The 12603-nt window shown below is 42.6% G+C and overlaps 1 protein-coding gene across 1 annotated transcript; it reads right to left on the bottom strand.

Moving 5' to 3' along the window:
* Positions 1 to 4198: 4198 nt before the first annotated feature.
* TUBB6 (tubulin beta 6 class V) lies at positions 4199 to 12603 on the bottom strand. The gene is made up of 4 exons (XM_027676913.1): positions 12488 to 12603; positions 11778 to 11886; positions 10574 to 10684; positions 4199 to 5818 (listed from the first exon to the last, which is right to left on the bottom strand). Exons 1-4 carry the CDS (start codon positions 12542 to 12544, stop codon positions 4755 to 4757), a joined length of 1341 nt encoding a protein of 446 aa, XP_027532714.1. The 5' UTR covers positions 12545 to 12603; the 3' UTR covers positions 4199 to 4754.

The raw sequence follows: 12603 nt of genomic DNA, 5'->3' as shown, positions 1-12603 counted from the left end.
ACAAATGCCAAAAACAGCAGCCAAACCCAGAGGTTGTCAGAGTTTCATATTGGTTTGCTTAAACTAAAGCTATGGGGCTTTTTCCTCTGCTTAGTTGAATGCAGTTGTCTTAATAATCTGCTTCTGGTTGTCTGCTGCATGCTAAGGATTCATTAGTTGGAGATTTCAGGTCTTCAAAAATTAAGGGCCCATCTCCCCATCCCAGCAGAAGATAGGGAAGTGTGGTTGGGGGTTAAGTGGGGAAGGAAAATGAACCAAGCTTCTCTGCTGGACCAGAATGCCTTTAAGGCTTACAAGTTAGAGGAAAGCAGTAGGAGGACAAAGGAAAATGTCTGAAAGATCAGAGCCTTTGCTCAAGTTATTTGAAGTAAATTGTTTATGGAAATGATTCTTTTGAATTTTCCTTCATGATGAAGGAACATCTCTGATGTTGCCTGGCTTTACAGAGAAGAGGAGCAAAGGAAACAGCAAATATAGCAATCTAGGACATATTTACTGGGCATTTTTAGTTGTTAAACACATCTGTTTATCCCTATTGAGTTTGTTGTAGAACGAAGGAGAAACAGGAAAGCAGTCTGAAAAAACTAAACTTCATTTCCTTAATTATTGGAGTCAAAGTTTAGAATGATTTATTGCAATAGTTGTTTTATAAAACTTAAGTCTTGCAAACACGGTAAAGCAGTGACTGATTTCTGCGTGTGTGCTCTAGGTTGTATCTTACATGTATTCTGTATTAGTGCCTTGTTTGTTCTATTCTCCCTCCCTCAATTTAGCCGAACACTTCTTGTTGGGTATAGGCAGTTTGTACCCAGTGCTGAGGACTAGCTGTCCTTATACAGTAAAGGCCAGAATTCTGCATTTCTTCATTCCTTGCTAAATAAAACGAACAGTAAACACAACAACCAACCTGACTCTTCACAATGGCACTACCAGACTGTGAAAGAATTGTCTCCTCTGCAGGAAATGTTTTCTCTTACTCCCTGTTTGTGCTGTGTACTTTTCAATTCCACTCTTGTTTAGTTGCAGCGTGCAATTAATAAGTGCATTATAGTGGCCTTACCTCTCCTTTATTTTAGAGCATTAATTGCCCTGTTTAGCCTTACCTCAGTAGGTCTTAATATTCTGTGCCAAAAATTGCAGAATCTGACAGTGTTGGGATTTTGGAATCAAAACAAAGATATGGAAAAACAACAATAAAAAAAAGCAGTTTACCCAACTAGCCTCTCTGAAGAGGCAGTTAGCTGCTTCCTCCTCACAAATTTAAGATGTCAGGTGGCTGAACGTAAATCAAGAAAATCAAGTTTAGTCTGGGCTGTGGCTGCCAATAATGCTGGATTAACTTTTCTTGCAAACACATTGAGCAGTGTTGCCTCAATTAGCAGGGGCTTGCGCGGTGCAGAGGGAGCTGCTGAGTTCCCTGTTCCTCCCACTGCTGGGAGAAGGAGCAGGTCTAGACCCTCTTTCCCAACCTGACTCTGTCCCTAAGAGGTGACGACCTTTTCCTAGGGCGATACATGTGCAAGAAAAGGAATGGAGAGCAGTAATTGTGGGATGCAGAGAGATGAAGAGCCTAAGCTGGCTTGGTTAAGGTGGAATGCACGAGGGCTCTCATGTCGAAGCCGAGGGCCTGCCCAATTCCTTGCTGGCTTTGCCCGGAGCAACTTTGCAAAGGAGCTCACCCATCAGGTTAGATTCCTATTTCTGTCCTGATACCACACCTTCTTTCCATGCAACACCTCACCCACTCCCTGTTTTCAAGTGGTGTAAGTTGCCATTTTTTCTTCTCATCCTAGCACTGACACAGGTGTCTGCATCTGGGCGGTGCTAAGAGCTGCATTTCCAGGCTTCCACAGATCTGGCTTGTCCCAGCAGCCTGCTTCTAGGTATGTCATGTGGCCAGGTGCAAAGCAGTAAAAAAGAGAGAAAATGAAGGTGGGCCAGGCCAGAGAAATAAAAGGTGCAAGAGACTAGGCTGAAAATTCAGAGGCGAAATGAAAAACACATAGGTGAGGAATGTGAGAGGAAGAGGAACAAAGCTAGGTGAGATGCATGCAGATTTCAGAATCAGAGATTTCCAAGGAAAAAGCAGGAAGTTATTTGAAAGGAAGGGCAGTTGGAGGAATTGTTCACTAAGCCCGTTACTAAAACAATTTTCAGTTGTATGTCAGGAAAGGAAGATGATTAGAGTTGGTTGACTGAAAAGGAACAGGAAACATTTGTGCTTCCCATGGCTCTCCTACTGCCTATATGTAAGCTGGTCCTCCCATGATGTTCCAACGCTGGTTCCTGGGTTCATTTTGGTGGCTTGAGTATTTCCCCCCTAAGATCAGATGGAAGATTTGTCTCTTTTTTTCTAGAGGGCATTAGTTTTCCTCCCCCACATTCTAGAAATTCCTCCACACATTCTAGAAATTCACACCAAACAGTTGCAAGTAAACACATGTGAAAGAATGGGTGAGTCAAAGCAGGATCGGAGAACATTGTCAGGTCTGGATTCCACAGCCTCAGTCTATATTCTGCATTTTGCATCAAGTGTATGAAAAGCAATAAAGAACAGGCTGGTTCACCAGGTGAATAACTCAATTATTTAGGAATGCCAAGATTCCTGGTATTTTTAAAGTATGAACTTTTTTTTTTTTCCACAGTAATGTCAAAATTTATGGCTTGGACCTAGGTATGAATTTTGTATTATAACAAAATGCAGTTCCACAAGTGGTAAGATGGTTAGTTCTATTTCATTTGGAAGTAACTGTGCTAGTGCTTTAATTGGAAAGCTGTGTGATATCAGGCTCTGAGCCTGTAATGCATTCTCCTCCCTTGCAAAGACAATATCCTGCCATTTACAAAGAATCAACTAAACTTTGAAGTTTAATGGTTTTATTCGCAAGGGATTTTGCTTTTGCTTTGTGTTGGTACTACATGTTAATTCTCTTTAAGGCATATTGTATTATAACTTTCTCTCATGCTGTGATTAATACATAGCCACATCTCACATTTACAAAATGCATATTTAAAGGTCTTCTATTGCTGTTCATAAATCCTTTAAGCAGCACTAGACATTGCAACGAACGTGGCCCCTGTGAATTTGCTGCCTCCATTATGAGTCTCCTAAAGACAATCAGCCAGTCTCTGCCTACACCCCTATGCCAAAGCCAATTTGGTCAGTATGTTCCAGTGGCTGTGTCTCAACCCCTGAAGTCACTTTATGTTACCACATAAAAAACTTGTACTTGATTAAAGCTAATTTAGTTCCATTTCTATGTGGAATAGAATCAGGAAGACAGCTTCAGGTCAACTGATTAACAGTTGCCTGGTTCATATACTTCATAAAACACTGTGTCATTCCCTGAATCCCAAACTAACAAAACATAACATCATGTTGTCAGGAGCAATGGATCTTTAGAAATTACACTATGTTTGTAAAGTGCCTTTTTAAGTATTGAGCAACACTTTTTGCTTGGAAAGTGCTTCTGAAGGCAAGAAGAAAAAACAAAGTTCCTGAAACATTTAAAGTTTGGCTTTCCAGAGGGTTTCTCCTTTGTTTGCTTGTTCTGTTGCCTAGAAACTGACCTAAATAAGACACTCCATGTAGACACAGTGTTCTCTGGTGGAGGCTCTCTAATGGAGAAGGGCTGTTTGATATGAGCAGAAACATAAAGCGAGTACGAAGAGCGAATGCCCAACAATCACTTTGTCAGCTGGCTTATGCAGAGATCTTTCTGGTTTGGCTTTAGTGTGAGCAGATAAACCTGTTGTTCATCTTTAATTTTGCCAGCAGTTTTGAATATTGTGGATAAACGCTCTTGTACTTCAACCTTAATCTGTCCAGTTATTTTAACCTATCTTGGTAGCAAGACATGCACAGCATCTATAGGTGTGGTGAACTTATAAACCTAGGTAGTGAGATCTGTTGACACACAGTCTACATCCCCTCTCCCACCATCATCTGTGGAATATCTGAATTTCAGCTATATGGGTTAGGTGGAATAGGGATAGGAATAGCACCTGCAACTGGTGATAGAAAGACAGGAGACCAGCAAGATACTGGAGTGTCACTTTAAATCCTGGGGATCCATGACGAACTCATCACAAATTGATAGACTTTATACATGTAATCTGTGGTCAAGTCACAAATCCAGCCTCTAGCCTGCAGTTCACTGGATATTTATGTAGCATTGACCACCCAAAACACTTCTGCTTGAGAGGATACTAATAATTTTTATTTTGGTTTTAGAGGACTGGAATCAAATATCACTGTCAGCAGCTACTGTACAGAATATGAAAAAACTTTTTCTTCTTTTTATTATGAATAAATTTTGGTTCTGGCAGTTCAGTATTGTACATTTGGTACAGAATGAGTGCTTCAAACCCACAAGATTTTCTTACCCATAATTGGATGAAAATAGCGCAGCTCTAATTTGTAGATTTTCAAGGCTATTTTACATCTTCTCTTCTACAACTTTAGGGATGACAACCTGTTTGGAAAAAAAAAATCCCAAACTAGCAATCTCTGTGTTCAGACTCTTAGGCCAAAGCCTTAACTGAATGCCTTATGTCTCATGAATAGAAATGGCCCGATTTCCAGAAACGCTGAATGTTCTCAGTGATCTCAATGGACTCTGAAGAGCACCTCTAACATCTGAAATTCGTGCTCCCTTTTTTTTTTTTTAACATAAATATGGATTTACAAGCCTAATTTTCAGAAATAGAGAATTGAGAACTTGGTCTGGAAAAAAATTGCACACTTAATTTCTTTATTCATTGATCTCTTCCTCATCATCTTCAAACGCTTCCTCTCCATCATTTGCTGTTGCTTCTTGATATTGCTGATACTCTGAAACCAGGTCATTCATGTTGCTTTCTGCTTCTGTAAATTCCATTTCATCCATTCCCTCTCCTGTGAACCAGTGGAGGAAGGCCTTTCTCCTGAACATGGCCGAAAACTGCTCCGAGATCCTTTTGAAGAGCTCTTGAATAGCAGTGCTGTTGCCAATGAACGTGGAAGCCATCTTCAGGCCACGGGGAGGTATATCACACACTGCCACCTTGACATTGTTTGGGATCCACTCCACAAAGTAACTGCTGTTCTTGTTCTGGATGGCCAACATCTGCTCATCAACCTCCTTCATGGACATGGGACCACGGAAGACGGTAGCCACTGTCAAATATCGGCCATGTCTTGGGTCACAGGCTGCCATCATGTTTTTGGCATCAAACATCTGCTGGGTGAGCTCTGGAACAGTGAGTGCTCGGTATTGCTGGCTGCCTCGGGCTGTCAAAGGAGCGAAGCCTGGCATGAAAAAGTGAAGGCGTGGGAAGGGGACCATATTCACTGCCAGCTTCCGGAGGTCAGCGTTTAGTTGGCCTGGAAAACGCAGGGATGTAGTTACCCCGCTCATGGTAGCAGAAACCAAGTGGTTTAAATCACCATATGTTGGAGTGGTGAGCTTCAGGGTGCGGAAGCAAATGTCATACAAAGCTTCATTGTCGATGCAGTAGGTTTCATCTGTATTTTCAACCAGTTGGTGGACCGAAAGCGTAGCGTTATAAGGCTCCACCACTGTATCAGAAACCTTTGGAGAGGGCATGACACTAAAGGTATTCATTATCCTGTCCGGATATTCCTCTCGTATCTTGCTGATGAGTAGGGTTCCCATGCCAGATCCTGTCCCTCCTCCCAGGGAATGAGTGAGCTGAAATCCTTGCAAGCAATCACAGTGTTCACACTCCTTTCTTACTACATCAAGTACAGAGTCGACCAACTCTGCCCCTTCTGTATAGTGTCCTTTGGCCCAGTTGTTTCCTGCACCAGTTTGTCCTAAAATAACATACAACAGGAAAAAAAATACATAAAATTATTGGTAAGGTTTGATATTTGAATGCTGAATGGATTCATATCTGTAACAAAAGCTGCTATAAATCTGTCAGGTGGATAACTGTGGTCTTCAGTTTTGCCTACTCTCATATATATATAGATATAATATTATGTTAATACTGGAAGTATCAACATAAATTTTTTAGTATCTGGTAGTTTTCATTTATGCCTTTGGGCATTTTTTTTCTTTTTTGGCATTTTACCTTCCATAAATGCAAAGGCAGCCTTGACTCCGTCTTTTGAAAGCTTTCACACTTCCAATCCTGATTTTTCTGTAAACACAAGATGACTGTTTAATATTAAAGAACCTCCTGTCTATAAGGGCCATGATGCATACAAAGCTAAACCACAGATGTATATTTCTAAATGAAAGGTTCTTGGACTGTTCTACGAGGTACAGAGGCAACACTGTCATTCAAAAATAAAGCTGGGCTTCACAAGTCCTATTTAACTTGTTATATCAGGACCTATAGCTTTTTTAATGTCATGAATGAAAATACTGATCAACAGAAGCTTCAAGACCATTACTTCAAAAACCTGGAAGTTAAGTGCCTTTTAGGTTTTACTGGTTTCCCTACAAACTCACTGTTCTTCAGGATGTGCAAAGCAACTTGCAAAACTGGATTACTGATGTTTCATAAACCTCTTCTTTTCTTCTACAAGGCTATTTTCCTTTTGTGTGCCACTCAGTTTATTAAGATGAACAGTCCAGATCATTTGCTATGCCACTATTTTGTTATTACTTAGATAATAAGGAGGATTAAACGGGGGATCAGTTTTTTAACATTCCTGTTCCTCACAGTGACTACTATATGCATACATTGTGCCTCTGAACTCACTCAGTGTACTCCTGTGAGTGGTATTCAGGAAGAGCAGTAGTTTCAGAATTAAGTGTATAGCTGACAAATTCTGAGTTGTTCTCCAAGACCTTCTCCTCCCTTCCTATTACCATATCTCATTTCAATTCCCAGTGCACTGTGTTGGTGCCAAACACATCAACCAGGGAAACTGCTGGCTGGGATATTTTTTAAATATTATGCACTTTATTTTCACTGCATAAATGCTTGGTTTCCTCATGATGTATTTGGTTAGTTAATGCATTGTTCTGCATGCTGCTATATTTTTCACTCTTTGAGCCCAGGGAGCTCACCACTTCCTGTCCAGCTGGGCAAAGCACATAGTAATATCCTTCCAGAATTAAATATGTTTGTAACCATCTGCAGTCTGCTTGAGCAGATCCCCTACTACAGATAGGGCAGCATGTCAGGATGCACACAAACAAACAGACCTCACTCCAAAATGCAGAATTTAGCTCTGTTAGGATCCTTCTGAGTTTAGGACTTTATCTTATAGGTTGCCCCTTGTGTAAACAATGTGTTGTTCTTCTTCAGTGGGCAGTGAGATAAGAAGTAGGGAATAGGAACAAAATACAAGGTAAGAGGAGAATGGCAATTACTCTAACAAATGTGAAAATTTTATTTTCATGGGAAAAAAAAATCAGTAGAAACTGATTTTACTTGCTTTTGCTTTGTTTGCGGATTAAGTTTGCAAAATTTAGAAGGCAGCATGACTAACACAGAGGTGGACCTATCCTCCTTTGGGCCCTCCAGTGTACTAGACTTCCTCAGCCTTACTCTGCATCACACAAATTCCAGGATGCCCACACAACTACTGCCATACCAACTCTCTCTATTGCACTATCACAATCTCTGTATCTAAACTGCTTCATGGAACTGTAGCAGTGGCTGCCAACACCAAAACTAATGGCTTCCCTCCAGTCCTCTATTGGCTACTACTGTGATAACACTGCACTTCTTCCACTAGTCAGCCATGTGCCTAGGGTCTCCGACATTTTCATTGGAGATTTTCTGCTATTTATACCCAGGAATCTTATATTTCCAGACCCACTAGCTATACAGCACTGTAAGACCACCACTAGCACCACACGCAACATGTAAAATAAGCCCTGGAAGCTCCAGACTTCTTATCCATGACAATACAGTGCAGCCTGGAGGTGCCAAGACTGCCATACACCCAGAAATCCTGACTCCCATCCTGCAAAACTCTACTGGATGGCCTCCACTTATCAGGTGCCTGCCTACCTACCTGACCTCTGAAAATCCTAAGCAAACACAAATTATCAAGTTCCACCAGGACTAAATTCTCTAGGTGGAAAATGAGCCTGTGTCCACATAACTCGGCACTGGGCAAATCTTTTGCCAGTCTTGGAAGCTCTGCGTTGTACACAGCCCATCTCTGACATACTGCCTCTGTCATTTCTCACTGTACATTTGTCAGGACCTAAAGAAGTCTACAGGAAGGAACCCCACAACTTATCTGCACTCTTGGCACTTCCAGATCCTTCTATCACTTTCTTTTTACAGCACACTGTAGGGTTATCAAAGACATTCAGGTTGAGCTGCACATGCAGAGAAGCCATTTGTGAATACTCAATGTATTTTTTAATCCCTAAAATGACAACTGTTTTCTGCAATCTTCTCTCACTCCTTTCCTCTCTTCACTGCTTGAAACAGAAGACGAACCTGGTAAGAAAGGGCAGTAGTTTGCACACTAATGCTTAGAATCCTATTGTGAACAGCCTTGCTGCAGAACTTGCCTGTGACTGCCTGACAGCCATTTTGTGGTTGCTCCCACCAGTTCATACAACTTAAATTGAAGTGGAATCTATGTAGCAAATCTAGCAATGGTGTACACAAAAAAGAAAGACAAATGCAAAAATGTACAAATGAAAACTGGTTAACGAGAAGAGATACACCAGAGTTCAGAGCAGTTCTTGGTGGGCAACTGTATGCTGTTAGAAGGCCAGGAGACCTGCTGGCTCATACAGCAAGATCATTCCACTGTGCTTCTTCACGTTCCAGATCACTACCTTGTCAACACAAGCATTAAAGTATAAGGATTGTTTTGTATCCATCTCAAATCTCCTGCTGGTCTGAGATAAATTCCCATATCTGGAATATGCAATCATGTACTCAGTATACCTGCATGAAATCCTAATTGATGTTCCATGGTTACTTGCAGAGGTGGAAAACATCTCCATCAGAATGAACCCTAACAGCCTGGGGTACAGCAAGTGTGGGACTGCCAGCTTTTGCCACAAAATCCTTTGTGGGCCCAGGCCAGATTTTTAAAAGAGAAAACAAAATGCTTTGTTGGCTTTTGACACAGAAGATCATTACTTCAGCGCTCAGCCATTCTACATTATTCAGCAGGTTGGGAGGACAGTGCCTGATGCTGGCAGGGGCCTCTGTCAGATACGAGTTGATCACATGCTGTTGGTTCATTGTTATCTTGGCAGGAAGGGAGTACAGTTAACAGGACTATTGTTGAAGACATTCTGAATTGATTTTGCTCTGGTTTTACTGGTGGTGTGCCAAACTGTAAAGCTCCAGTTCAGGTATTTCCATAGGTCAGGTGAATTCACTTTCAGAGGGCTTATGTGGTCCATGCAGGGGAAAGGGAATGAAAGGAGAAACCTGAATACAGAAACATATTTCATAAAGTTGACTATGTCTATGGCTTTTCTCCCTAAGCTTACTTCTACATGTTGTAACAGAGATCCTTTGGAAGAGACCCTTAACATCCATGCCATGGAATTTACAGGAGAACAACAGGGGATAGCATTAAAACTTGAGTCAAAGACTTAAAGGAACTCGGTATGGCTTTTTTACTTCCCACCTCAGCAGCAACAACCCAGACTTAAGTTTGTTTTATACCACCCAAATAATGTTTATCTTTTCTCTGTCCGTCCTTGGCATTGTTCCTTCCTTATGTTGACATGATATACCAAACTAAGTTCCAATCTAAGCTTGCCTTGTCAGAAGGAAATGTTTGTGGCTAGTGCAGACTTGGAAACCAAAAGGACACGAGAGTTCTCATGGTAGCTTTCATTCAGACTTCCTGTTTCAGAAAGTGGATCACTTAACTTCCACATGCTGTTTCTCCTTTAGTGCAAAGGAACTGATAACGCTTCTGTACTTCATAAGGCTGCTCAGAAAGGGTAATATGCATTTTTAAGCTTAGATGGAAAGTACCACAGAATTCCAAAGCAGAACAGTAAAGGCAAAACCAACCCTCTGCAGGAACACTGCAAAACCAGTTCTCCACATATTCTCAGACTGCTCCTCATTATGCTGGAAAATAACCCAGTAATGACAGTGTTTTCCACGTTACAGTTGGTCTTCTTCCACTATTACTATACTGTAAGGATCAACTGAGAAAGTTTAATTACACAGCCTAAAAACAATTCAATGCTCAAGCATTTAATAAGAATTCAAGTGAAGAGTAGTCTGGTTGGTTTGTGGTTGAGGTTTTCCCTCCCCCCTCCATTTTTCTGCAGAATTTCCATGCATTTGGTTGTAAAGAAGTGGCCTCAGGATTTCTCTGGAGTTCACATATATGGAAAGCAAATGTACTTTATCTGAACACCATAGAAAACTCTCAGCAGTTTGTTAATTGAAGGAATGATTTAACAGAAGAATGACTTTTTCAGTTAATGGGATATTTTGACTGACTTACAGATAATTGCAATCGCATTGTTAGCTATTAGGATTTATCAGTAGGATCATTTCAGAATAAAGAGATTAAATGCTTTTTGACCATTCACTTGCTAATCAAACAGCCGCTTTGTTTTTTACAAAAAAGAGCTCTGTTTTGTAAAAAGTAACATCCACATACCAAAGATGAAATTATCGGGCCGAAAGAGCTGACCAAAAAGACCAGATCGCACACTATCCATGGTTCCCGGCTCCAAGTCCACCAAGACTGCTCTTGGTACAAATTTCTGGGCTGCAATAAAAAGTAAGTATGCCCTTAATGCTCTGACACAGTTATAGCCCTTAATACAGAAATATGTCTCATACTGTTACTCTAATACATAGTTCATACATATATAAGTACTTCCTGTACAGAAAGTCATGGTGGTGAAAAACCCAGCACTCTAGCAACAAATCGATACAGCTTGAAAAACAGAGCTGACATCTTTTGGGTTCTATACATGGTATATAACATTCTGTAAGCTCTTTATTAGCAATAGATATGAGGGAGGGAAGTTTCTGATTAGAAAAAATAGTTTACATGTTCCTTACAATAAAGTAGGTAATATTTTCTGTGAATAACAGGGGGAGTAAAGTGTTTATGTTCAAATGATCTTAATACATCTCACAAACTTTAATGCTTGAAGGATTCTCATCCACTGAAAGAGCTACTTGATGTACACGGCAAACAGCATATCTACCACAAAGCACAAAATAAAAAATCCGTATCAAATTGAAATTGTTCAAGCAAACTCAGTTAAATAATATGAATTAACCCAAGCTGGACAAAAGATGAAACATTCACACTTGCAGGTTCGTGTCAATAGACCAAAGGACTCAAGATCTCCATTTTACACTGTTAACACCTTCCAACACCAGACTGACTCAGCGGATTTGGACGCTTCTGGCATCCTATTAATGAGTTACTGTTCAGTTCTCTATTACCTATGGCCCAACCTTCTCATTCATGAAATTAGAGACAGAGTACTACAGATGCAGGCTCATATAACCAACCATTTAATTTGAGGTAATTGACAAGATGCATCTGATGAAATAATCACGTGTTAGAAGAGCAAACCGTTGTGTTAAATAAAAAACAAAAGTTCACATCCAGACCCTAAGGACAGTCCCCTCTGCCACTTCTGTCTGCGGAGACAACACCCAATTATCCTAACACTTTGTAAGAAAGTAGATAGTATTTTCTGTGTGTAGTGGGTTGAGCCGGGTACAGCTAGGGGGCCTAATGGCATGCGAGGAGGGCGGCCAGATGTGCAATTGTCTCCCAGACTCCTGTGCCCCTTCCCACGGAGTCCCCTGTCCCGCTCCCCTACCCGTCCCACACTTACAAGATGATTCATTATAGTAGACATTGATCCTTTCCAGCTGCAGCGCTGAGTCACCGACATAGCCTCCGGCTGGGTCAATGCCATGCTCATCACTTATTACTTCCCAAAACTAAGGGAGGAAAAGCGAGAAGTTAGTTGGGAACTCCCCTGCGGAGCACTGGGAGCCCTGCCCAGCTCCCGGACGGGCGGCGGCCCCGCGGCAGCTGCCGGATTCCAGGCGTGCCCGCCGCCCCTCCCTGCCCGCGCCGGCAGCGAGAGCGGGGCAGGCACCAGGATTCAAATCCAACGGAGCAGCGGCAGCTGCCCCGCTCCCCGCCCGGGCGGGCTGCGCCGCCTCAGCGCTCCCAGGGGCCGCTCGGGCTGTGTCACCGCCTCCCGCTCCTGAACCTCAGCCTGGACGGTTTCAACGCAAAAATAATTTAAAAAATAATTTTTAAAAGAGGTCCCGTTTGGTTTGAGTACTTACCAAAGCCTTTTATGGTCACGGGGAGCGGTACGATGCGCGGTGCCCCGGGCGCGCCCGGCGCCGCTCGGCAGCGGCTCGCTCGGGGCACGGGCGGCCGGAGGGGAGCGGGGAGCGGCGGGGGGCACAGCCCAGCCCAGCCCAGCCCCGAGGGGTCCCACAGCCCCGAGGAACAACCGGGCGCGTCCCCCAGGCGCTCATAGGCTACGCCAGCGGCGGGCAACCAGCGGCTCCCCTTCAAGCTCACCTTGGTCCCGATCTGGTTTCCACACTGTCCCGCCTGGATGTGCACGATCTCCCTCATGGCTGTGCCCCCAGCTCTCCCAGCCGTGCTCCCGCTGTCCCGCCGCCCAGCCCGGCAGT

Source organism: Neopelma chrysocephalum, unplaced genomic scaffold (genome assembly GCF_003984885.1).
Source record: "Neopelma chrysocephalum unplaced genomic scaffold, ASM398488v2 Primary Assembly neopelma1_22, whole genome shotgun sequence".
Taxonomy (NCBI): Eukaryota; Metazoa; Chordata; class Aves; order Passeriformes; family Pipridae; genus Neopelma; species Neopelma chrysocephalum.
This window is presented reverse-complemented; position numbering and strand designations above follow the sequence as displayed.